At 42.0% G+C, this 26,910-nt stretch overlaps 1 protein-coding gene across 2 annotated transcripts in view; it reads left to right on the top strand.

Annotated features, from left to right (window-relative positions):
* Nucleotides 1-9,493: 9,493 nt before the first annotated feature.
* Nucleotides 9,494-26,910, top strand: part of KDM2B (lysine demethylase 2B) — a 174,417-nt gene continuing 157,000 nt past the window's right edge. For both annotated transcript variants that reach the window (XM_024196191.3, XM_024196190.3), the window contains exons 1-4: nt 9,494-9,756; nt 11,028-11,172; nt 14,789-14,867; nt 23,109-23,155. In XM_024196191.3, coding sequence (XP_024051959.1) covers nt 9,706-9,756; nt 11,028-11,172; nt 14,789-14,867; nt 23,109-23,155 — 322 coding nt within the window. In that variant the 5' untranslated portion in view covers nt 9,494-9,705. The remainder of the gene's footprint in view (nt 9,757-11,027; nt 11,173-14,788; nt 14,868-23,108; nt 23,156-26,910) is intronic.

The raw sequence follows: 26,910 nt of genomic DNA on the forward strand, positions 1-26,910 counted from the left end.
TGCTTCTGTAATGAGCCAGCCACTCCCAGTCCCTATTCAAACCCAGATTAATGGTGTTAAATTTGCAAATGAATTTTAGTTCTGCTGTTTCTCTTTGAAGTCTGTTTCTGAAGTTTTTTTGTTCAATGATAGTGACTTTTAAATCTGTAATAGAATGACCAGGGAGATTGAAGTGTTCACTTACTGGCTTATGTATGTTACCATTCCTGATGTCCGATTTGTGTCCATTTATTCTTTTGCGGAGGGACTGTCCGGTTTGGCCAATGTACATGGCAGAGGGGCATTGTTGGCACATGATGGCATATATAACATTAGTAGATGTGCAGGTGAATGAGCCCTTGATGGTGTGGCTGATGTGGTTGGGTCCTCTGATGGTGTCGCCAGAGTAGATATGGGGACAGAGTAGGCAACGAGGTTTGCTACAGGGATTGGTTCCTGGGTTGGTGTTTCTGTGGTGTGGTGTGTAGTTGCTGGTGAGTATTTGCTTCAGGTTGGGGGGTTGTCTGTAAGCGAGGACTGGCCTGCCTCCCAAGGTCTGTGAGAGTGAGGGATCATTTTCCAGGATAGGTTGTAGATCGTGGATAATGAGCTGGAGAGGTTTTAGCTGGGGGCTGTATGTGATGGCCAGTGGTGTTCTGTTATTGTCCTTGTTGGGCCTGTCCTGTAGTAGGTGATTTCTGGGTACCCGTCTTGCTCTGTCAGTCTGTTTCTTCACTTCCCCAGGTGGGTACTGTCGTTTTAAGAATGCTTGATAAAGATCTTGTAGGTGTTTGTCTCTGTCTGAGGGGTTGGAGCAAATTCGGTTGTATCTTAGGGCTTGGCTGTAGACAATGGATCGTGTGATGTGTCTTGGGTGGAAGCTGGAGGCATGTAGGTACGTATAGCGGTCAGTAGGTTTCCGGTATAGGGTGGTGTTTCTGTGACCATCACTTATTTGCACTGTAGTGTCCAGGAAGTGGATCTCTTGTGTGGACTGGTCCAGGCTGAGGTTGATGGTGGGGTGGAAATTGTTGAAGTCCAGGTGGAATTCTTCAAGGACCTCCTTTCCGTGGGTCCATATGATGAAGATGTCATCATTGTGGCGCAAGTAGAGGAGGGGCACTAGGGGACGAGAGCTGAGGAAGGATTGTTCTAAGTCAGCCATAAAAATGTTGGCATACTGTGGGGCCATGCGGGTACCCATAGCAGTGCCACTGACTTGAAGGTATAAATTGTCCCCAAATCTGAAGTGGTTGTGGGTGAGGACAAAGTCACAAAGCTCAGCCACCAGGCGTGCTGTGGCCTCATCAGGGAATCTATTACAGATTTAAAAGTCACTATCATTGAACAAAAAAACTTCAGAAACAGACTTCAAAGAGAAACAGCAGAACTAAAATTCATTTGCAAATTTAACACCATTAATCTGGGCTTGAATAGGGACTGGGAGTGGCTGGCTCATTACAGAAGCAGCTTTTCCTCTCCTGGAATTGACACCTCCTCATCTATTATTGGGAGTGGACTACATCCACCCTGATTGAATTGGCCCTGTCAACACTGGTTCTTCACTTGCGAAGTAACTCCCTGCTCTCCATGTGTCAGTATATAATGCCTGCATCTGTAACTTTCACTCTATGCATCTGAAGAAGTGAGGTTTTTACCCACGAAAGCTTATGCCCAAATATATCTGTTAGTCTTTAAGGTGCCACCAGACTCCTCCTTGTTGTTTTTGTAGATACAGACTAACACGGCTACCCCCTGATACTCAGTACTTCTGTGTATATCTAACTTTAAAGGCCATTTGTATTAAAAGCCCTGTATAAGTGAAGAGTATTAACATTACTTTTTGCTCAGTTGTCTTTTAATTCTGTAAGCACACATACAAAGAAAGCAAATACAAAGAGCATTTTTAGTATTTCTCAACATACAGTACTGGGATTGTTCAAGACAACTAATTGCAAAGTCATAAGTAGTACCCACATAAAGATTTTAAATGAACTACCATGCCTTACTTAGAAAGCTGGTAACCAATAGGCATTAAATGTTTCCTCTCCCACCTCTTCAAACAAGAGCTCTTCAAGGCTCTGTAGTTTAGTCTGTGGGGGAATCTTAACTGTAAAAATATATTTGGGGTCAGTGCTCAAAGCCTATGAAAGAGCACAGCTCTACAAACATAGATAAGATTATCTAGTAGCTTTACTTGTAAGTGCACACAGTTTTGGTTGAACCATAAAATATTAAAGCAGCATAATTAATCCCTAGTTTAGACTCCATTTCCCAAAATAAATGTATTTTAAAACGATTGTGTTCTAATTTATGAGGCTAATGCAAAACTCTGAAGTGGACTAATATCTGGAAAGGGGATATTAATAGTATGAAGAAAACAGCTACAGAATAGTTAAGTCTGTCAGTTGCTTTAATCAACACTCCCTTACTATAGCTCTGTGAGCTATAATAAAAAATAAGATAATTGTTCAGATAAACAAGACTTTAGTTCTCTTTAGAAGTTATATTCAAAGTGGGCTGTCTACTACCATTTTGGATCCCTAGGTGCAATTTTGGGGGGTTATGCTGCTTGCAGAATTGTGTGTGTGTTTACTACACAATTTCACAAATGCTTTCCATTGCCTGTAGTGGTACTTTTAGCTTATATAATGCAATTAAGAAAGTTAAAATAGAGAATCCAGCATGCTTACTTCCTTTGTGACTTTAGATATATACAAGAGTGCTTTTAGTGCATTGTCTCTCTAGACTGCCCCTCTTTTACATTTTACTTTAATAGAAAAGTAATTTAATTGAAACATACAATAATCTTTCACACTGATGCACTGAAGCAGCAGTCCTTGTGTTTCATTCCCCAGTCTATTAATGCATGTTCATATACATCACATCCACATTTTCAAACAGCAAAAAGCCACCCCCATGTGGGTCAGACCAAAGGTCCATCTAGCCCAATATCCTGTTTTCTGACAGTGGCCAATGCCAGGTGCCCTAGAGGGAATGAACAGAACAGGTAATCATCAAGTGATCCATTCCTTGTAGCCCATTCCCAGCTTCTGGCAAAGAGAGGCTAGGGGCACCATTCCTGCCCATCCTAGCTAATAGCCATTGATGGACCTATCCTCCATTAATTTATCTAGTTCTTTTTTGAACCCTGTTATAGTCTTGGCCTTAACAACATCCTCTGGCAAGGAGTTCCACAATACTTCCTTTTGTTTGTTTTAAACCTGCTGCCTATTAATTTCATTTGGTGACCCCTAGTTCTTGTGTTATGAGGAGTAAATAACACTTCCTTATTTACTTTCTCCACACCAGTCATGATTTTATAGACCTCTATCATATCCCCCCTTAGTCATCTTTTTTTTTAAGCTGAAACGGCCCAGTCTTATTAATCTCTCCTCAGATGGCAGCCGTTGCATACCCCTAATAATTTTTGTTGCCCTTTTCTGAACCTTTTCCAATTCCAATATATATATATATATTTTTTGAGATGGGGCGACCACATCTGCACGTGGTATTCAAGATGTGGGTGTACCATGGATTTATATAGAGGCAATATGATACTTTGTCTTATTATCTATCCCTTTCTTAATAATTCCCAACATTTCTGTTCGCTTTTTTGACTGCCGTTGAACATTGAGTGGATGTTTTCAGAGAACTATCCATAATGACTCTGAGACCTCTTTCTTGAGTGGTAACAGCTAATTTAGACACCATCATTTTATATGTATAGTTGTATAAATATATAGTTTATATGTATAACCCTACAAGCCCTAGCCTAGCAAAAAGCCACCACTACAAAACCAAGCATTGGCCTTTTAAAATAAACTTAATTTGATCTCCAATTGTTAGAGGACAAACATCTTTTACTTTAACCAAAATATTAAAATTATAATATTGTCTACCTACATTTTTTCCTCCAGCTTATGTACAATAAACTCCAACTTGGAAAGAACAAACCCAACAAAGTTAGTTCTTTTACTTCTTTTCCTAACTGCTGGTCATTATAAACCCTAGCATTTCTCTTTCCATCCCAGCCTCCTCTTGAGGTGCTGAGCCTAATTAGAGTCAGCTGTACTTAATTAACTCTCAGCTGGAGGTGCCTCCCTCAGCTGACCCTGAACCCTTTCTGGGAATGAATGCACAAAAGCTCAGGCTGCTGTTTGATGTAGTGGGGTCTTTACATAAGGGGACAATCGGGATAGAATTCCAGGATTCCCTCCCAAGGGCACTGAAAGATCTGAACATCCCATCACAGAGGTGCACCTTTAATTCTATGCCAGAAATGTACCTTTGTATATCTTAAAATAGGGATGAACCATTGTAACCCTCCAGCATTCTTAATGAGGTACAGTATTTGGCACAGAAATAGAAGTGTTCATGCCACCCTCTGCATAGCAGTTTTTCTACAGTATATTGTTAGCCAAATAGTTGTTTCCATTTGTTTCTGTTATTGTCACAGAACAAAACTGTGTTTGTGCAAAATAGAAATTAAAATGGAAGGTTTTCCATAAAAAGTATAACAGGTAAAAAATTCAATAGGCAGATGCAGAAAGGATTGTTAGCAGTCTCAAGCAGTGATAAGTCTAAGGCCATGTCTACACTAGCACTTATGTCAGCAAAAAACACCCTGGTGAGCACCATAAGTTTTGACAGCATAAGCACTCGTGCACAGATGCTCTCCCGCCAACATAGCTACCGCCACTCGTTGAGCTGGGTTTATTATGTCGATGGGAGAGCTCTCTCCTGTCAGCATAACACAGCTACATGCGCACTCTTACCGTGGCACAGCTGTATCGGTACAGCTTGTAAGTGTAGACATGGCCTAAGGCCGAGCAGCCCTCCTTGGAAAGCTGTGGGATGTAGGTTCAAGTTGCAATCACTGAGCTTCCGAAGTGGGAAAAACATTGATCCAGGGGTGGTGGAGCCTTCCCAAAAGTGGGGGGATCAGGGGCTTCTGCCCCCCAGAGGCCCTGCCCCACCCCTTCCCCTTAGGCTCCTCTTCTCCCGCCAAGATCCCACCTGTGCCCCGAGGCCCCTCTTCTTCCCCCGAGGCCCCTCTTCTTCCCCTGGAGGCCCCACCCCCAGCCAAGTCGGAAGCCGGAACAGAGCTGGGTGGGGCCAAAAGTAGCCACCAGCCCTTGTCCCCGCCCCCAGGCCCCCCGCCCAGGGCAGGTGGAGGGACCCAGGCTCCCTACAGCTGCCTGCACAACTCTTACCTCGACCCAGCTCCGGCCGAGGGGCAGGGCCTGGAGCTGCAGCCTGGCAATGGTAAGAGCTGCACAGGCAGCTCTGGGGAGCTGGCGTGTGCCACAACTGCCCAGGCTCCTGGGCTGAGCTCCACCAGCTGCTGGCCTGGCTGGGGGGTAGGCTCTCAGGGGGAAGAGGAGGGGAAGGGGTCAGGGTCCCATGGCGAAAAGTGGGAGGGCCATGGGCCCCTGGCCCTCTCTGTTCCAGTGCCCCTGCATTGATTTGGTCTGTCTAGAGAGTCACAGAAGTATCTTTTCACATAGTGTCCAAAGGCAGTGAAATGTTTAAACATCTAGCTCAGGGGTAGGCAACCTATGGCACGTGTGCCAAAGGCGGCACGCGAGCTGATTTTCAATGGCACTCACACTGCCCGGGTCCTGGCGGCTCTGCATTTTAATTTAATTTTAAATTAAGCTTCTTAAACATTTTAAAAACCTTATTTACTTTACATACAACAATAGTTTAGTTATATATTATAGACTTATAGAAAGAGCCTTTCTAAAAACGTTAAAATGTATTACTGGCACGCTAAACCTTAAATTAGAGTGAATAAATGAAGACTCGGCACACCACTTCTGAAAGTTTGCCGACCCCTGATAGCTTTTCATGTCCATCCAAGCTAAGATGCCTGACAGGTAGTCCATAGTTTATGAGGAAAGGAAAAGAGTTTAAGGATCTGATTTTAGCAACATTTATTCTATTTATCAGGAAACAAATTTCCCTGTGAGCTCAACAAGGGTGAAATTCACCCTGTCTCCCACACAGCCTGAGTAAACACAGCATTGACAACTTTCGTGATTCTATCATGAGTTGTGAGATAGTAGGTGTTTTTCTTAAAGCTCCAGCTCTTACTGTCAAGGGAACATGGACAGGATGTAGCACATTGTGGGCATAATTGTACTATAAATAACTTTACTAACGTTAACAAAAGCAGATTAATTTTAGCGCATCTCCCAGTGACCCAACCACCCCATGACAATATGAATACATTCACTAGTTTGTTTTATTTTTGTAAAGGAACATTGGAATTGTTGAACCAGTGGTTCACCTAATCCAATACCCTGGTTGATAGTGGTCAGTATCAGATGCTTCAGAAAAAGGTGCAAACACTCCCCGCCCCAAACGAATAACCTGCCCAGAGGGGAAATGCTTCCTAGCCCTCATCAGTTAGGGATTGACCTGTGTTCTGAAGCATGAGGGTTTAATATCACTTATAATTTTTTTTATTCCATCTAATGCAAGTGTGGATGTTCTCATCATTCATATAATTGTCCAATTCCTTTTTGGGTCCAAGTTTTTGATTAATTATGACACAAAAATGAAGAAAATATTATTTTATTGGTAAAATAAATATTTTAAAAAGAAACAGAACAAGTCTTTTATTAAAATATTTAATTGATATGATGAACCATAAAACATCCTTATGAAATGTTAAAATCAATCATTTCTGTCTCAATATAAGATTAAAAACTATCAGTGTTCTGATGCTGGAAGCCCACAGACTTAGACTTTGATACTTCTGAAACATCTTTACTTCCAGAACTTTAGTAACATGTGCCCTAGTTTCTCTGTATGTGTGTGTTTAATATCCTACTTGGTGTGTTTGCTTGATATGCCAAAAATTCCAGATTATATTGATCTGGAAAAAAAAAAAAAAAAAAGAAGAAGAGAAAAATTTCCCCCTGTCTCTGTGGTATCTTATTGATGGACTTTTTGTAACAGGGACTTATTTATTTAATTGATTGATAGCTTTGTTTCTGATCATTCTCTAATCACAGTTCTTTATCTTGTACTCTACTACTCTGGCCCCAGTCCTGCAAAGATTTACATGTGTGCTTAACTTTAACCATTGTATTCCTGTCTTAAAGTTAAGCCTGTGCATACAACTTCAGGTCTGGAGTCTTAAGGTATCAATTGATAAATATGCATATTGATATATAATAAACATCACAATACCTCACAACTCTTCATGTATTCATCCACATAACATCTCAATGGGCAAGAAAGACCTATCATCCTCATTTTATAGATAGGAGCTTTTCAAAAGAGACTAAGCTACAGATCCCCAAAGGTATTTAATTTCTAAATAAATCAATGGGTGTTAGGGATCCTCAAAGGTATTTAGGCGCCTACCTCCCAATGATTTAAATGGATGTTGGATGCTTACATTCCTTTGAGGTTGTGGGCCTGAGTGACTTGCCCAACATCACACAAGAAGTCTGTGGTGGATCCTGGAATTAAACCTGACTCTCATGAGTTCTAAGCCACATCTGAACAGTCTTTCCTCTGGCCATTTGCCACAGTTCATTGAGTCTTCAGTCTTTCTAATGAGACTGCCACCAAGGCCTATGATGTTGGCTTGGTGATGTGTTAGTTATGTTTTGCACAATATTTTAATCTATCAATTAAAGTGTTAATTAATTGACTATGTATGCAGAGGGGCTAAACAGGAGTCTATGTGAGTGACTGCATTCTGTTGTATAGAAGTGCACAGAAACAATAAAGAACAAAAAGCTATTGCAACTAATTTTCTAGTCTAAATCTGTTTAATTGGTCTGGGAACAAAGCTATGCAGAAATATAACATAATATCTGCTTGTGAGGTTTCTATTGGCTTCTAAATTGGTCTGTGTGTTGTTTAGATGTCTTAACCTTTGGAATCTTTTTTGTTTGTTTGTTTGTTCTATTTTGATAAAGGTTAAGCATTTTGTTAAGAAATGTCACTTAAGATATTTGTAATTCCTCAGTGTACAACAATGTGGACACCTGGGAACTGATCCAAAATGTCTGCTTGTTTTACACAGACCTCCAAACTGCCATCAGAGGGTAATAATTTGATCATTATCAACCTAATCCACATTTGAACTGGTGTCTTAGATGTGAAAAGCACTGGTTCCCCTTACCAATCCTAGCATTAAGCAGACACCTAGAGCACTGGAAACCCAAAGGCTGAATGGATCATAAGTTTGTTAATATGAAATGGAGCCTTTTAGCACTACTTGAAATTAAAATCTAGCTTAGTTCAATAGTACCGTACTTGAAAGTTGTTTTCCTGTGACAGCGATTTAGTAGCCTATATTAAATAATTTATTATGTAAGGAAATTATTTAAATACATTTTGCTACAAAAAGGGTATTTCAATCTCATAAAAGCATTTTAATAAAGCCAGCCAGAACTAAAAAATAATAGACGCTACTGAAACAGAGCTCCTAAAATAAAACCCATCTTTTTTACTGTGTAATTATCTTTCCTTTGTAGCATATAGACTACACCTTCCAAGACCAGAATGAATTAAACCCTCTCCCAAAGGACAAACATGTTGAGTTCCAGAATCTATAGAACTGTAACTGGGCACCAATTTCTAAAAAACACATGCCCTTATGACAGAAAACTTTAAATACATTAGTGCAATTTCTTTTAAAATAAAAGTGAGCAACTTGTTGCTTTTTTCACTTCCCTTGTTTCTTTATTGCCACTGATCATCTCTTAAGAAAGCAAACTTCTGTGGAGACAGGCATTTTATAGAGAGAGTTATGTGTGACTTTCTGAGTATATGTTTCACATGCATTTCACATTTTTGTGTACTTTGTGCATGTAACATGTTTTATGTGCATGTCTTAGAATCATGCACCCTGCCTCTGTTCCTCTTGTCTGTAAGTTTATCCCCATGTGTCTAACGTGCATGTTCCCCTGTATGTGTCATGCATCCTAGGTACATGTGTGATTTTGTGCATCTTTCGATATGTCTTTTGTTCATGTGTCTAGGGATAGGTCTGTCTATATGTTTTCATAGCTGGATCAGGGCTGTGCATGTCTGTATGTGTGTCTGTGTTGTACATGTGTATGCAGGTCCCTGTATATGCATATTCTATGCTTAAGCATATCTGTACACCTGCGAATGTCTTCGTATATCTTGTGTGCATGTGCGTGCGATTGAAGGTCTCTGTGTGAGCCTGTGTACTTTGTTTTCTCCTCATATTACAGAGTGGCCGCTGCTGCCTCCAGTCCCTTCCAACCCCTGACACTCCAGCTCTCCCCATAACAAACAGCTCAGTGAGTCAGCGCCTGCGTGCAATGCCTGCTGCACACTCGTGACCTAACAACAACACACCAATATGAGCAGCCAGCCAGCAGCGGCGGCAGCAGCGATCTTTAGCGCTGGGTGCAATCTGGTTCCCCCCCAACCCCCCTCTGCAGCCGCCGCCTCCCCCGGGCCTCCCCCCCTTCCCCGAACGCGATCGGCAACAATGTTTACGTTCCGGGGATTATGACGCCTGCGCCCCACTCCACACTCAGTGTCTGAAAATGGTTCCTTAGGACTTTGCAAAACGCATCGACTCCCCCTCCCCTTCCCTCCCCCTTCCCCAAAAAAGTGCTGGTGCAAAATTGCAAAACTTTAGAGAGACCTGGATGGCTTTTGTTTTTCCTCCTCCCCATTTGGGCCAAAAAATGCAGGACAGGAACTGTTGACAATTAAGAGATGAAACTCTCCAAAAAAATGGAGGCAGAGAAAGACTCTGGAAGAAGATTGGTGTGTAGCTGGCTTCTGTCTATTTCCTATTTGTACATTTTAATTGATTTTGCTTAATATTTGCAAAGGGAGAAATGCATGTAAAATACAGGCAGCAGAGCTACTTAGTTTGCAAGAGATCAGCTTAAACACTTGGGAAGGGGGTGGAATTTAAGTGAGGGGAAGGAGAGGGTGGGACAATACTCTTCTTTTTTCTGTGGGTAAAGGATTGTACGGATGAAGTGTGTGTTTTTCTAGGGCTAGCTGCTGGGGGGATTTTAAATATATGTACAGAGAGAGGGAGATCTGGATTGTAAAGTGCTTGGAATTGAGTAACCCCAATGGAGGCAGCTGGTGTATTTGGTTCCCAAAGGGAGCTAGCTTTGTGTACAGCCAGCGCTCCCTTTTGCAGGCGGGTGTTTGCATGCGGAGTGTGTTGTGTGTGTGAACGTGCGGCTCTGCCTTGTGTCCCTGCCGGAGAACCAAGGGCTGCTGTTAACAAGTTACACGCTGGCTCTGGGGGAAGCCGCAACAGCAGCACCGGCCTCTGCTGTTTTCACCCGGGCCTACTCCATACACACCCCTCATCGTGCATTTAACTCATTCCTGCCCTTTCTCCTCTGAATCTGCCCCCCCTTTTTTTTGTTCCTTAAACTGCACAGCCTGTGATTGAACAGAAATAACGTGGATCATTGCACGGGGGGGAGAAGCGCAAATAAATCATAATGTTACATAATGCAATTTGTTTTTAAATCGTGGCTTCCGGTGTGACTATGGAAACACTTGGATTATGTAAATATTGCAACCTGAATAGCGTGTATCAGAGTAAATGGAGAATTTTATGCGAAATTATTTAGTTATATCTTACACAAATAACAACATATGATCGGAGACACGATGTGTTAACAAACAAATACTGGCTGCCTGCCGTTCACGTTTTTACGGTCTTGCAAAGTGCAGCAGTGCTGGCTTTGTGAATTAGTGATTTGTGTAATCTCTTCACTTGTTTGGCGTTTAGAGATATCCCATACCCCCCCCCCCCCCCCCCCATAGTGCAAGGGTCTCCTGCAGCCAGACACCTGCTACTTTGGGTTACTACGGTGTTACAAGGAGAAAGGGAGTGGAGATTCTTCTGTACTCAAGCTCACGTTGTATAAAGTATTGTTAATTTTGCAGCCTTGATCATTATTTTCCCAGACCATGTTTATCCAAATATCCCCAAAGTTGATACATGTTTCCTTCCCCAAAGTCCACTTCCCACCCCGGTCTATGTTATTTGCTTTGTTTTCTAGCGATCTATTGGTAGAAGGAGATACGATGAGAATGAGGACCTCTCGGACGTGGAGGAAATTGTCTGCATCAGGAGTTTTAATTTGGAGGAGAAATTAAAGAGTCAAAAGTATCATGGGAATTTCGTGCGTGACATGGAAGGGAAAGGTAAATGCCTGGCTGTTTCAGGGATGAATGTGTTTGAATTGGTGGGAGTGGAATGGGTGGGTGCCTCTTCTTTGCTTTGATTGCTCTAGAGAAGCTGGTGGTGTCTCCACGTGCAGTTTGTGGTTTGTTTCGTATTTCCCGCCTGCATCCCCCATTCCAGGGAATCCGGTGACGAATCCAGGCCGAGCAGCAGGGGAGGGGGTAGTGGGTTGGGTGTTGCACACTGGGGCCTTAGCTTGGACCTAGTCAGGAAATAAACACATGTATGCGTTTCTGTGTGCATTGCCTCTGTAGCTGGAGTTGGGTACGGGCGTTGGGACTGCTCACATCATTCCCATGTAACCTGGTCACGGATGTGCAACTTTTTGTTTTGACAATGACATGAGTGTATCAGAATGTAGCTTGTAGAGAAACCCCAATGTCTCCCGCCCCCCTCAGCCCAGCCTATCAGCGTGACCCCAGTTCAGCTTCCCATATTTTAGGGAATCAGGTTCGTGGAAAGGAGCCGCAGAAATCCCCCAGCCCCCACTCAGCCTCATGGTGATTCTAGCTTCTCCCTCTCCGCCCCCTATTGAATCAAGGTCCCATTTGCTTCCAGTTTGTCAGTTTCAAGGGATGCAATTGACTATCCGGTTCTCTAGCGTCAGGGGTTTTTAGAGTAAATAACTTCTTTGTGTTTATGTCATGTATTAAATTACAGCTGCCCCTCCAAACGACCTGGATTTGCTTATGTGATTTAGCTACAAAGTAATAAATAATCGAAGCCAGCCAGTGCAGTTAGCAGCTCTCTTGCCTGCTGGGAAGGGTTGTGGAGGGGATTGGTTTCTTAGGGGGATCAGATGGATCAGGTGCTGTTGCAACTGGTCAGCTTTATTTACTGTGCTGTTACTAAAATTGACACCAAATTCCACTTCTCCTTCCAAAATCCAACCTCACTGGGGACACCACAGTCTGAACCAGTTATCTCAGTAATGGCCAGTTATTAGCTTTGGCTGTATTTCTCATCAGATGGCAACAGTAATCGAACCACTAATTTAATTTAGAATATTTTCTTCTTTTTCCAAAGCTTAGCCTTGCAATGGACACTTTTAACTTGCTTCAGAAGAGCCACTTATGTGGTGAGGGAAATCATGTCTGCCTTCTTGACAATTTATTATTTTGTGGGGAAGTCTCCCCCTCCAACACCTGTTCCTTAGCTCTAAAAATGTTCAGTAATTTTCCAGAGGGGGATTGGATTCTACTTTTCTCTCCCAAATTCTTAATTTGCTTTCATTGCTACTTGCTAACAGTATTACAGTTCACTATTTTCTTGCTTAGCAGCTTTGAGACCTTTGGGTAGCTTTTCCCCTTCTAGGGAACTTGAAAATAAATGAGTGTCTTTTGTTACTTTGTTTTGGTCTATGTCTACTTTGTTCAGCCCTGCAAGAGATTTGAATGCTTTGTTGGGTCTTTCTAAAGACTTTTATTTGCTCCATTTTCATTTTTGCCTCTTTAATTTTTCTATAAAATCAAGAGTTGGATGTAACCAAGGCAAAAATATTAAACTTGGTGATCCGGCTGCTGAGTGAGAGTAGAAATATCAAGATATCTTAACACATGGAATCGGTTGAATATTCTTAATCATCTGCTTCCTTGTTTTTATTTTTCATGGTAGCACCTCTTTGATCCCTGGCCAGGAATGTGGGTTGAAGGTTTTCTTCAGAGGTGCTGCAAAGCTGCAGTGTGATTTTTGGCCTGAACACAGAGTCTACCAATGCTACTTGTTCACTAGCGTAATATGCTATGTATCTGCTGTCTGCTTCCTGAACTAATGTTTATCCTTGACACCCCTCACCCACTCAAATTTTGTCTTGAATGTAGAGTGCCGTACTCAAAAGTTTTTTTTGTGTGTGTTTTAGTTAATTTGTTGCTAAAGCCAAATGAATATTTTTAGTATTAATACATCGAGTAATAAATTATGATATTTTTGCTAATGGAGAAATACTTTGTGTGTCTTCCATTAGTTGACTAAAAAATAGATTACGGAAGCTGTATTCTGACTGTTCTAAAAACAAGTGCAATTATTAAAAGTTAGTAAAATAATACTAAGATAAACAGTGGTCTAATTTGACAGCTCTAGGTGGGGATGCTTTAGCCACACTTCTTGTCATTGCTAATTGAATAAAAGAGGGAAAGTGTTGTAAAAAGAGAGGTTAAGAAACAAGTAAGAAGGGGAAATTAGTACTGATTTCCCTCACCCCCTTACAGTTGTTTTGATAGTAAACAGACACAAGGTGTATAAATCTGAGGATGGTAAATCTCATGCAGAGTCCCATGAAGGATGTTCTTAGATAATGAAATTACCTAAGCAGTTAAAAGTGGTTATGTATAAGTTGGGTGTTTAGAACTGTTATATTTGGATTGCTGAGGAGACAAACTATACGTGTTTTTATTTTTAAGCTATTTACATATTTATTATATGCAAGGCATCCTTTAGAGATGCTACATAGGACTTACTCTCATTTATGGAAGGAGGATTACAATCACAGGTAGGTGCTATGCGGCCACTTCAAGATTTAATTTCACTTCTATGGCTGCAGAGTCCAAATAGACTATGGAGTTCCTGAAGCACCCCTGCCCCCCCCATCAATGCTTGTCACTTTTTCCCTAGTCACTGAATCACATACACCATTGTTTCAGGTATGACATATGTCATTTCAAACCATTGCATATAAACATTAACAGTTCAGCTTAATCCTCAGAATGAAATAATAATGTGATACTGTTCAGTGTACAGACAACCAAATCTGTGTCCAATGTTCTAGTTATTTTGGCATTAAATTAATAATTTCTATTGAAAAGAGATTTCCTCCCTCCCTCTCATCATCTTAACTGTGTCAGAAATTACAATAAGATTTCCAAATTATAAGCCCCATAGTGCAGACACACACCTGCTTAACTTTAAAAATGCTTAATTTTATAAATGGAAGAGATCTATGTAGCTCAAAAGCTTGTCTCTCTCAGTAACAGAAGTTGGTCCAGTAAAAGATATTACCTCACCCACATTAGCTCTGTAATATTCTGGGACTGACATGGCTACAACAAAACTGCATATAACTTTACAAATGTAAGTAGTCCCATTGAACTCAGTGGGACTATTCATGTGTAAAGTAATACGTGCGTAAGTGTTTGTAGGATCAGGGCCTTACACTGTACTTCTGTAAAGCCCAATAGAAACAGTCTATTTCTTAAAACCCAAATATATAGCTTGATCCTTATATTTCCTCTGTACGTGCCAGGCCTCTTAACAGTTACTTAGTTGTGAATTTGCTGTAAGTGTTAATTCAGCATTTTATCATAACCAGGGCTTCTCAACCTAGGACAACTGAGAATCTCTGAATGCAATCTGCTTTATGTGCATCAGTGAATAGGAAAAATAGAGAGCAGCTGGGAGAGTATTGTCAATCACTCAGATTTTGCTTTTGACCTAAAAATGTTCACTCTCTTTGCAGTTCTCTTTAAGTGATAGTGAGCTTTTTTTGTTGCAGAAATTAAAATAGTGAATCTTGACAAAATCTAGCGTGAAGTGAGAATATCATTGTAATTGATTTTGTTTTTTATTCAAATATTCAAACAGATCTTACTTTTGAGTATGTGCAAAGAGAAGCTCTCAGGGTTCCCCTTCTCTTCAGAAGTAAAGATGGACTGGGAATTAAGTAAGTTACAACAAAATCTTACTTATTAGTAAATGTTTACAAAATTATAACTTTGCACTTATATATGGTCTTTCATCTGAGGAACTCAAATCCATTAAAAGCATTAAGCCTCACAACACCCATGGGAGGCGGGTAGGATGATTATATTTAATTTACACATGAGCAGATTGAGGGAGGGAAAGGTTAAGTGGCTACAGTGTGGTTGTACACACCGTCACAGAGGGAGTCGGGGACAAAGGTGGAAACAGAACCCCAGGTTTCCAGCTCCCAGTCTGTGCTCTAATGACAGAATATGCACTTCTCCAATTTTGACTTTTACATTCTACTCTGTCTCACACAGGACAAATGAGCTGTCAGCTAAGTTGCAGAATCTTTATTACTGGTGAAGCCTTAAGATTGAAAGAATGCAGTATGATTTTCAGCTTGCAGGTGGAGCTTGCAGAGGCAGTGGTTAGAAAAAACATCTTTTGGATTCTGAACTGGATTTGGAAATGTTTGGGAGAGAATACATAGGAAGTCCCATGATAACATTTGTAGTCATTTTTCTGACTTGAATTTTTCTCACTTTAATGCTTGTCAAAGGGAAGGAGCATGTGTGCCCTAGTCTGCTGTGATGAGCTTAAATAGTCTCCAACAGCCAGACTTGACTAGCCAGTTTCTCTGACCCTTACCAGCTACTGATATCATTCTAGTATCTCTTTCCTTTTCTAGTGGAAAGGCACTTGGCTAACTGATGCTGTATTCTATTTTCCGCTCCTACAACACTAAGCACATCATGTGTGCAGCTTCTGCCAATAGATGGAATTCACAGTCAGAGGTTGTCAGAGTAAAGAACTGGGGCTAGATTTTTAAAGAGTCTAGGTAATTTTTTGATGTGTAAAATAGGCACAAATCAAATCTAATAGATTAGGGCCTAAATGGTCCGTCGGAGGGGTCTGGAAGGGAATCCCCACTGGACATTTGGTCAGGTGTATTGATTTGCCTCTTAAGGGAAATCCCAGGTTCTAATATAATTTTTATTAAAATGTGCATTGATTCACATGTTATCTTGAAATAGAATTTCTTGAAGGAAGTATAAATATGTACTTGGGATTGACTGCCTCTTGGTCAAAAGAATATTATAAATGCAATTTATATTAATTTCCAATGCTAGGAGTGAGATACATAAGTACATTTTTGTTATTTTGTATTCTGTGGAATAATATAATTCCATCTAATCTAAATTTGCACTTCTAAGTATATATATTTCTTTTTGCCAAGAATAGTTGGTATGGGATATGTTTATATATATATAAAAATACAAAAAATTGCATTAAAATACTATGTGATCATGTAATTAAAAGCTGTATCATAATGCATATGTACAAGAGGGCCAAATTAGGGTTGCACAGGCACCTTGATTCTGGCATTTCCTAATTTTTGAGTGCTTGACTTTGCTACCTTAATACTCTTTTAATGTAAGTGTGTGTGTGTGTAATTTCCTAGGTTTAAAAAAAACCAAGTAATAAAAACAGAAATTCCATCAGGTGGTATCATATTGACACCGACATGGATCTTGTCAGGGTTAGAATCTTTAGATCACCACACAGACCTCTGTCACTTTAGCTAATGAAGTCATTTATAGCAGTAGTAGGTCGTCATCCTTTATTTAGACCAGCACTAGAGGGGGATAGGACACTTCACCTTGGGTTTCACAGATATTTTCTGAAAGCAGAGGAATGGTGAGACTCAAGAATTTTGGATTCCAGTCCGTGCTCTGGAGTGTAGTGGGCACAGACTCTTCTGGTCTATCTTCTTAAGTGAGACTCCTGCCCTGTCCCTGTCCTGTCTCTTTCCCACTTCTGGCTCGTCCTCCAGATTGAATGTTTGGGGAATTTAGCTGCTGAAATCTAAGGAGTCTCTACTGAGCATTTACCAAACTGTAATTGTTTTTCAGAGTCTTGTAACTAACGGCCAAATTTGAGGAAATTTTCACAGCAGCAGAAAAAGACACACTTCTGAACAAAGGCCAGATTTCAAGTCCCTGCTCCAAAGCATGGGGGCACAAGATCTTTTAAAAAAAAAAAAAGTCAACAGGATTTACATATTTTTCCCTAGCCTCCTTCTCAGAAATGGCTTAACCATTTGGGCTTAAGTTATCCAGAAAAATTCAGCCTGAGGCAGAGGCCCCGCATGGAAAATTTAAACCAAAAGAGTTAAAGTTCAACAAAGTTATAAGCAACTGAAAACAGCATCTTATAATGGGAAGTGTTGGGCAACATTAATAATTGCCAGCCCTGTCTGTAATTCCAAAATATTTTTTACAAGATTAGAGTCAAGATTTTAGCCCCAGTGTCTTCACCCAATTCACATTTAGATAAACACATTTGTTGACCTACATTCTTCCTGCAGTTTCAAATGATACAGTGTTATTTACTTCCTGTCCCAAACGCTTGTGTCGCATTGCTGTATCTTGCCCCAGAGGGGCTGCTTTTTAGTAGTTTGGTAGATGAAATGATCCCTATTTGCAGTATGCCAAACACTTTGAGATGAAAAGAGATTTGTGTGTGTATGTATCATTTGTTAATACTCCACACACTGTATACAATAGTTTTAGATCTATGTGACATTTAGAAATAGTTGTTGCTATGTACTTGCAATTCTGTTTGCTGTTAAACAGTCAGCTTGCATGTTTGTGGCTGGCAGATCTACAAAGGGTATTTGAACAATTCTGTTGCCATGTATGGTTGTCCTCTTGAAGAGCAGGAAGTGTCGTAATTGATGAGGAGATTATTAAGAATGAAAGTAAAGTTACAAAATTACCTTGGTGCTTTTCCATCTCATATTTCCAACCAGGATGAGCTGTTATTTCTAGTGGTCAGAAGCAGGAAATACAAGTCATGATCTTTTAGCAGCCATTGTCTTCCTTAGGGAGATATTTGGAACAATTTGACACTCCCATGATCATTGGCAGTTGTAAGATGATTGTAAGTTGGAGAGATGGTGCTGTCTGAAAAGACATATCGTCTCTTTTAACCATCTGGCAATCATACCACACTGTGCTGCAATTAATCGGAATTCACAAGCTAACCAGCCTTGGCCCAGGTCAGTACATGAACTGGAGACCTTTCTAAGGGCTGGTCTACACTGGGGGGCGGGATCGATCTAAGATACGCAACTTCAGCTATGAGAATAGCGTAGCTGAAGTCGACGTATCTTAGATCGACTTACCTCCCGTCCTCATGGCGCGGGATTGATGGCCGCTGCTCCCCCGTCGACTCCGCTTCCGCCTCTTGCGCTGGTGGAGTTTCGGAGTCGACGGGGAGCGCTTTCGGGGATCGATTTATCGCGTCTAGACGAGACGTGATAAATTGATCCCCGATAGATCGATTGCTACCCGCCGATCTGGCAGGTAGTGAAGACGTACCCTAAGGAACACCTATAGCGTTTCTTGAATGCAGCCACTGTGGCCGCATGTGGCCACCAGGGGCTTTTGTTGCGGCCACAGCCTCCTGGGTGATGATAGGGGTGGGGGGAAGCAGTGGCCCCTCCCCCAGGGCCTGGTCCCTACTCCCTTCTGGAGCCCCAAACACTGTAGGAGCAGGGAACCAGTATGTGTTCTCCACCTTCCCGGGGCGGTGGGGCTTGGGCTTCAGCCCTGGGGTGGTGGGCGGCAGGTTCTAGCCATGCAGCTGCCAGGGCTTCAGGCTCTGGCCCTGGGATCGCCTTCCCATGTTGCATCTGACCCCACTGCCTCCTCCAGTCCCTAGCTGTGCAGCGGGACCCCAGGCTCCAGCCCCAGGCTCACCCCCCCAACATTGCCCTGACTACCACTGCATCCTCCAGCCCTGTGAAAAGTGATATTAACAAATATACGACTATCAATTTTCACAGTAGCAGGCTTACTAGCTAGCAAGTCTGAAAACAACAACAACCAAAAAAACAAAACATGCAAAGCATATTATATGTGTTTCTATTCTGTTTAGGTCCAGTAAAGAATAGAGACAACTGTACATTATTTTTATTATTGAGTCTGCAAAACCCTACATAAATAAATTACAATGCTTTGGACATGTATATTTGCATATTTATTTGTTTTTCCTAAAATTAATTAAGTATTTTAGGAAAAATTGTCAGAGTGGCCACCAGCAAGAGTTGTAAAAAGCAACAGAGGGTCCTGTGGCACCTTTAAGACTAACAGCAGTATTGGAGCATAAGCTTTCGTGGGTGAATGCCCACTTCATCAGACGCAAGTAATGGAAATTTCCAGAGGCAGGTATAAATCAGTATGTAGATAACGAGGTTAGTTCAATCAGGGAGGGTGAGGTGCTCTGCTAGCAGTTGAGGTGTGAACACCAACGGAGGAGAAACTGCTTCTGTAGTTGGATAGCCATTCACAGTCTTTGTTTAATCCTGATCTGATGGTGTCAAATTTGCAAATGAACTGAAGCTCAGCAGTTTCTCTTTGGAGTCTGGTCCTGAAGTTTTTTTGCTGTAAGATGGCTACCTTGACATCTGCTATTGTATGGCCAGGGAGGTTGAAGTGTTCTCGTACAGGTTTTTGTATATTGCCATTCCTGATATCTGACTTGTGTCCATTTATCCTCTTGCGTAGTGACTATCCAGTTTGGCCAATGTACATAGCAGAGGGGCATTGCTGGCACATGATGGCATATATAACATTGGTGGACGTGCAGGTGAATGAGCCAGTGATGTAGTAGCTGATCTGGTTAGGTCCTATGATGGTGTTGCTGGTGTAGATATGTGGACAGAGTTGGCATCAAGGTTTGTTGCATGGGTTGGTTCCTGAGTTAGAGTTGTTATGGTGCGGTGCGTGGTTGCTGGTGAGAATATGCTTAAGGTTGGCGGGTTGTCTGTGGGCGAGGACTGGCCTGCCTCCCAAGGTCTGTGAAAGTGAGGGATCATTGTCCAGGATGGGTTGTAGATCACTGATGATGCGTTGGAGAGGTTTAAGCTGAGGACTGTAAGTGATGGCCAGTGGCGTTCTGTTGGTTTCTTTTTTGGGCCTATCTTGTAGCAGGAGGCTTCTGGGTACACGTCTGGCTCTGTTGATTTGTTTCTTTATTTCCTTGTGTGGGTATCGTAGTTTTGAGAATGCTTGGTGAAGATCTTGTAGGTGTTGGTCTCTGTCTGAGGGGTTGGAGCTGATGCGGTTGTACCTCAGCGCTTGGCTGTAGACGATGGATCGTGTGGTGTGTCCGGGGTGGAAGCTGGAGGCATGAAGGTAGGCGTAGCAGGCAGTCGGTGGGTTTTCGGTATAGGGTGGTGTTAATGTGGCCATCACTTATTTGTACTGTGGTGTCTAGGAAGTGGACCTCCCGTGTAGATTGGTCCAGGCTGAGGTTGATGGTGGGGTGGAAGCTGTTGAAATCATGGTGGAATTCTTCCAGGGTCTCCTTCCCATGGGTCCAGATGATGAAGTTGTCATCAATGTAGTGTAGGTAGAGAAGGGGCGTGAGTGGACGAGAGCTGAGGAAGCGTTGTTCCAGGTCAGCCATAAAAATGTTGGCATATTGTGGGGCCATGTGGATGCCCATGGTGCTGCCACTGGTCTGGAGGTATATATTGTCACCAAATTTGAAATAATTGTGCGTGAGGATAAAGTAGTAACCCTCACATAAAGGGTAAAATGAAAGACAAACCATTTCAGATGATGACTGGAGCCATATCAGTATAGAAACAAAGACTGTGAATGGCTATCCAACTACAGAAGCAGTTTCTCCTCCGTTGGTGTTCACATCTCAACTGCTAGCAGAGCACCTCACCCTCCCTGATTGAACTAATCTCGTTATCTCCATACTGATTTATACCTGCCTCTGGAAATTTCCATTACTTGCGTCTGATGAAGTGGGCATTCACCAACGAAAGCTTATGCTCCAATACTTCTGTTAGTCTTAAAGGTGCCAAAGGACCCTCTGTTGCTTTTTACAGATTCAGACTAACACGGCTACCGCTCTGTTACTCAGCAAGAGTTGGTGGCCACACTCTGAGGTCACCAAAAAATTTGTTGTGAGAACCCTTGAAGGTGCTTCAGGAAGAAATATTAATGACTGATAGCTGGCACTCTACTCTGTGCATCTATGTCAATACACATCATATTATTTAGGTACTGTTTTGTTGGAGGTGACATGTTTTGTATGAAACAGCAAACTTACGGTCAGTAAAGATCCCAAGGATCGTATTTTATGTTGGTGTTTTAACCCTAATGTTAGGCCAAATTCAAAGTCAGGTAATTACATTCTGCCTCCCTAATTTCTCCTGCAGTTTCAGCTGGATATGGTAGTCTTCTCTCTCTGCTCTAAACTGTTGTATAGGGTTTCTGTACAACTGTGGTCTACCCCAGGAGTGGCTTCATTTTGGTGTTAGGAAAAGGGATCCTTATATATCCCTTACCAAACTCATATGGTTGTGTGAGTTTTGTTAACTCGGGCCATGTCTACAGCTGTGCCTATGTAAGAGCGCTTGTGTAGCCGCGTTATGTCAACGGGAGAGAGCTCTCACGTCGACATAATAAAACCAGCCAAATGAGCGGCGGTAGCTATGCACACAAGCACTTATGCCGACAAAACTTATGTCGCTCAGGGGTGTGGTTTTTTTCATGCCCCCGAGTGACAAAAGTTTTGCCGACAGAAGCACCAGTGTGGACAGCGCTATGTCGGCGAGAGATGCTCTCCCACGGACATAGTTACCGCCGCTCATTGCGGGTGGTTTAATTATGCCAGTGGGAAAGCTCTCTCCTGTTGCCATAGAGTGGCTAAATGTGAGACCTTATAGCGGCACAGCTGCAGCAGTGTAGCTATAAGGTCTCTAGTGTAGACATGGCCTCAATGCTTTTGAAGCACTTTGAGATCCTCTTTTACAAGCTGCAGTATAAATGCAAAGAAAAAGTAGCTGTTCCTTCCCTCCACCCAACCCCATTGTTGACATTCTGGATTTGTAATCAAACTGGACAAATGGATGGTATTTACTGATGGCACAGACGGTGCTGGAAGTCCGAGGAGCTGCAATTTGTGCCACAGTGCAGGAGTAAATCAGTCGTAATTGTGCAAGGGCTGAGCATAGCATCTATGGTGGGTGGAATAGAAGGGAAAGGGGTATGTTTGGAGCAGCAGGGATTTTTGCGTCTGTGGCAGCATATCAAAGCTTACAGAGGGAGGTATAAGCAGTCAGTGGAGGTGGTGTAAATTAAAGATGGACTTCCCAGATATAAATCTTGCATGAAGTGGGCTCCAGAAAATTGACCACTCACTTTGCATTCAGCACTGTGGAATTCTCACTCTGGCACATGACACGGTCAGGAGTTGTAGAGAATAACAAACCAACTCTAGGTGTCCTCTCCAAAGTACTGAGCATATAGTTTCATTTTGAAGGGAAGGAAGGTATTCCTCCACCTTGTCTGTTTCCATAAGTACTACTCACTTGTGCTAGGGCAGTAGGAGTTCTCAGCAGATTGGATTTGCCCACTTGCCTCTTCGTCAGGCTTGTCTTTTATTTTATTTGTTTGTGTATGATGATTTATACAAATACTAAAAAGGGCACCCATCCATATGCTCTAGGTGCCTTATATCTACAGTATTTCTATGTTGTGGTCAAGCGCACTAGTTTAAAATAGTCACCTCAAATCCCCTTTGTCCTTAAACAGTTCTCCTCTTCCCCATTTTCAAGTGGTTGGGTAAAAATCTGAGCCTGGCAAATGACCCAATCTGATAACCTTCAGGGTTCTGTTTCAGACAAGGGAGATAGTGAATTCCACAGCTATGGGGCCCTTGCAGAGAGAATGCAAATCACAGGAACAAAAAGATAACACTTACCTCATGGGGATATTGTGAGGGCTAATTGTTTGCGAAGTGCTTGAGATGGTCAACTGGAAGGTGCAATAGAAGTGTAGAATATTATTGTGTTTTGTCAAAAGACCTGACCACATGTAATTGCTGCTAGCAGGATTCTAGCACAGACTCCCCACTTGTGAGCAGAGACAGTTTTTTGGTACTAGTGCTAACCAAACTAACCTTGAAAAGCCAATAATATGTCTTGATATCACTCCCTGTCTTCCCCCCTCAAAAAACCCAACAAACTCTGGCCACATTGCTCAGAGAAACCATGCTTGATCCCTGCTAATAATAACCATGTGTATTGCAATATCCACAAATAACACCATAATCTTATTTCTATTTTATCCTTGTAAAGAAAATGTGGTCATACTTTGATAGCATTTAACGTTGCTTTTTTTGCTAATTATAGAATGCCAGACCGGGATTTCACTGTCAGAGATGTGAAGCTATTAGTGGGTAAGTTGTTTTGAATTTACTGAACTAACTCTATATAGTTCAGAATTGCTTTTAAATATTAACTTGGTGTAAGTGCCCAGATATGTTTGTAGACAGATGTGATAACTCACAGAATCTAGGAGGAGGAATGGAGAAGCAGTTCATAAATGAAAAAGGAGAAAAACCTTATTAGCAAGTGTGCTGACCAAGCTGTGAACTACATGCTGTATAAATGTCCTCTTGAAAGTAAGGTGAATGCTTTACACTAATGGGTATCAGATACCTGTCCTCCCACCCAAATGGCACCAGTAATTAACTGCAAATACATTTTTATCTTGCTATGTTTATTTATGCATCCGAAGAAGTGGGATGTAGCCCACGAAAGCTTATGCTCAAATAAATTTGTTAGTCTCTAAGGTGCCACAAGTACTCTTATTTTTGTCTTGGTTTCAGAATAGCAGCCGTGTTAGTCTGTATCCGCAAAAACAACAGGAGTACTTGCGGCACCTGGGCTGTAGCCCACAAAAGCTTATGCTCAAATAAATTTGTTAGTCTCTAAGGTGTGACAAGTACTCCTGTTATTTGGAAAGCAACAGTTTCACTTGTTGAGCTTGTAGCTGTGATTGGTTGAGCAACTGTTTTTTTCTAAAGCATGGTGATAGCCAAATCACCTTGTGCTGTGAACTCCTCATAAGCTTATCCAGGGTTAGGCTGGGTCAGTGCTTTGATGGGAATTCTCTAAGAGAGATCAAGTGAAGAAGCTTAATGAAATAGCTTTGGTGATTTGATAGGTGGCACTTTCCCTCTGAATCAGTATTGAATTAGTGCCCTCTGATTGTCTTCAAGGATGCTGCACTGCTAGAGTAGGGTTACCAACTGTCTAATCGCGCAAACCCAAAGATCCTTGCCCTGTCCCCGTTCTGCCCCTTCCCTGAGGCCAAGCCCTGTACCACCCCTTCTCCAAGGCCCCGCCCCTGCTCACTCCACACCCCCCCCCCCGTCGCTCACTTTCCCCCACCCTCACTCACTTTCACCAGGCTGGGATAGAGGGTTGGGGTGTGGGAGGGGATGCGGGCTCTGGGAGGGAGTTTGGGTGTGGGCTTTAGGCTGGGGCAGCGGGTTGGGGTGCAGGAGGGCATCAGGCGGTCAGCGCTTACCTCGGTCAGCTCCCGAAAGCAACTGGCACATCCCTCTTGCAGTGGCTCCTAGGTGGGGGGTAGGGTGGGAGGGGGTCTCTGCGTGCCGCTGCCCACAGGCACTGCCTCCTCAGCACTCATTGGCTGCAGTTTCCAGCCAATGGGAACTGCGGACTCAGCACTTGGGGCAGGGGCAGCGTGCAGAGACCCCCTGCCCCCACAGTGGCCACAGGGACAGTGCTGGCCATGTCTGGGAGTGGCGTGGAGCCAAGGCAGGTAAGGGAGCCTGCCTTAGTCCCACTGCTGTGCCAGACTGTTAGCGCCCTAAATCTCCCGGAGATAGAGCGTGATTCCAGGAGACTCCGGGCGAAACCGGGAGGGTTGGCAACCCTATGCTAGAGGTGCTGCCTTTTGAATGAAACAAAAAACCAAGATCCCTGTTGTTATTAACAATTCCATGGCAATTTTTGTAAATTGGTCTAATAAAAGATATTACCTCACCCATGTTACCTCATCTCCAACCCTGATATTCTATGATTCTATGTTGTCTCTAATATCTTGGGATCAACATGGCTACAACAACGCTGCATACATATAAGCTAGATAATTATGTGTTATCTAAATCCCCCTGCAATTTAAGAGAGATATGTTATTCTTTACTTCCTGTCCTAAATTATTACATAGTGATAATTTGTTCTGTTAAACAGTTGTTGTGTTTTATCCCAGAGTTGCTGTATTTCAGCGGAGGGTAGAGTGGTCACATAGCTATAATACCTCACAGGGATGGTTCATATTCTGAAATATTAATTATTGTTAGTTATTAATTATTTCTATTGAGGTGGTGCCATAAGACCCCACATTTTAAATTAGTTTTATAAATACTTTACCCCAGAATGCACATTTGCAAAATTACTTTTGAGCTAAACAATAAGAATATAAAATCTAACACGAGAAAAGAATCTAACCTATTTAAAGAGAGAGAGAGAGAGAGACCTCAGTTTTCCTATCTACCAAGTAGAGAGTAATCCCTGCTTCACAAGCAAAACTTCATTGTGTCAATTAATTAAGATTTATAAAGGGCTTTGAGATCCCTCTGTATAGAAGACACTGTGTAAGTGGAGTGGAAAGTATTATTTTGATGGCTTTATTAGAGCACATCCATGGTCTATGCATTGTGAGAATAAAATAGGAAACATGAAATCATATAAGAGAATGAGGGAGCTCTTCTTAATCTCATGTTACTTAGACCGAAAGTTCTTTGGGGGCAGAGATTGTCTGTCTTTTTGTTCTGTTTGTACAGTGCCTAGTATGACATGATATTAGTCCGTGACTGGGCTTCTAGGTGCTACAATAATACAAATAATAAATAATATTTTAGCTGCTGAGAAAATCCGCACTTCTGAGGTTGTACATAGTTGAATCTCTTCTTTTGCAGGTCAGAGGCTTAAAGCCGGTGACTACTGTTAATGCTAGTTGGTTGAACCCCAGAATAATGTTTTGTGGATTTACACCAGAGCTTCTAATCTGCCATTACTCTGTCTGAAACTGGTGAAGCCACTGAACTGGTTATGTGTAGAAGTTCTGGGAGCAGTGTAGTGTTGCATAACAGACTGTTACGTAGGAAAAACAATGTAAGTGGGAGAGTTGTCTCTTCCTCAAGATTGATGTCTTTGGAAATGTTAGCAGGCAGAGATTCTTGTTTATATTGGCCAGGAACATTATTGTGAGAATGAATAGCAAAGCAGGAGGATGTTTACAAATAATGTTCCATTTTGTAAATTAATGGAATGGGAATAAAAATAATAGTCAGTTTGAGAATAACTGACTTCTGGTGTGAGAAATATGAAATTTCTCACAATTGGGTGGAGTGGTCTCTGTATACACACCAAGCCAAACTTGGAATATTATGTAGTAATCCTGTTATTATATTTGGATAAGCTCCTTCTACAAATCCCAAGCCTAACCTATAATTTGGTCAATAACATTGTCTCCTATTGTTTGATTCTTTGGTATCACAGGTGGAAACTCGATTTTAAAAAATTCCATCTAAAAATGTTTGGGGAATCCACATGTCTGCAGCTCATATCTATCAATTCAAATTTTTATAGCATTCAGCATCCATCACAGTAATATCTGAGTGCCTTACAATGCATGCAGGTCCACATTCAGGCCTGGTGGAAACTGGTGCAACTCCACTGACTGTGGCTAATTTCTGAAATGTGTATGAATAACCTCAGAAAGTTCTAAGCTTGTGGTTTTCAAACTTTTGTATTGGTGACCCCTCTCACAAAGCAAGCTTCTGAGTGCGACCTCCCTTATAAATTAAAAACACTTTTTTTATATTTAACACTTATAAATGCTGGAGGCGAAGCGGGGCTTGGGGGTGGAGGTTGACAGTTTGTGACCCCCCCCACGTAATAACCTCGCAACCCGCTGAGCAGTCATGACCCCCAGTTTGAGAACCCCTGTTCTAAGCTGTAGTTGAGTGAGATTTATACGAAATACTGTTTCAACTAATTTATCCAAGATTTTTGGCTTAGTGTGTATGGTGTATTTGCACATAAGATCTTAAAAAACTGAGTTCCTGTCTGCTCTGTGTGAGAATTAAAGACCCATGGAACTTCTTAGAGTTGGTGTGTC

Source organism: Terrapene carolina, unplaced genomic scaffold (assembly GCF_002925995.2).
Source record: "Terrapene carolina triunguis isolate 2854851 unplaced genomic scaffold, T_m_triunguis-2.0 Scaffold234, whole genome shotgun sequence".
NCBI lineage: Eukaryota > Metazoa > Chordata > Testudines > Emydidae > Terrapene > Terrapene triunguis.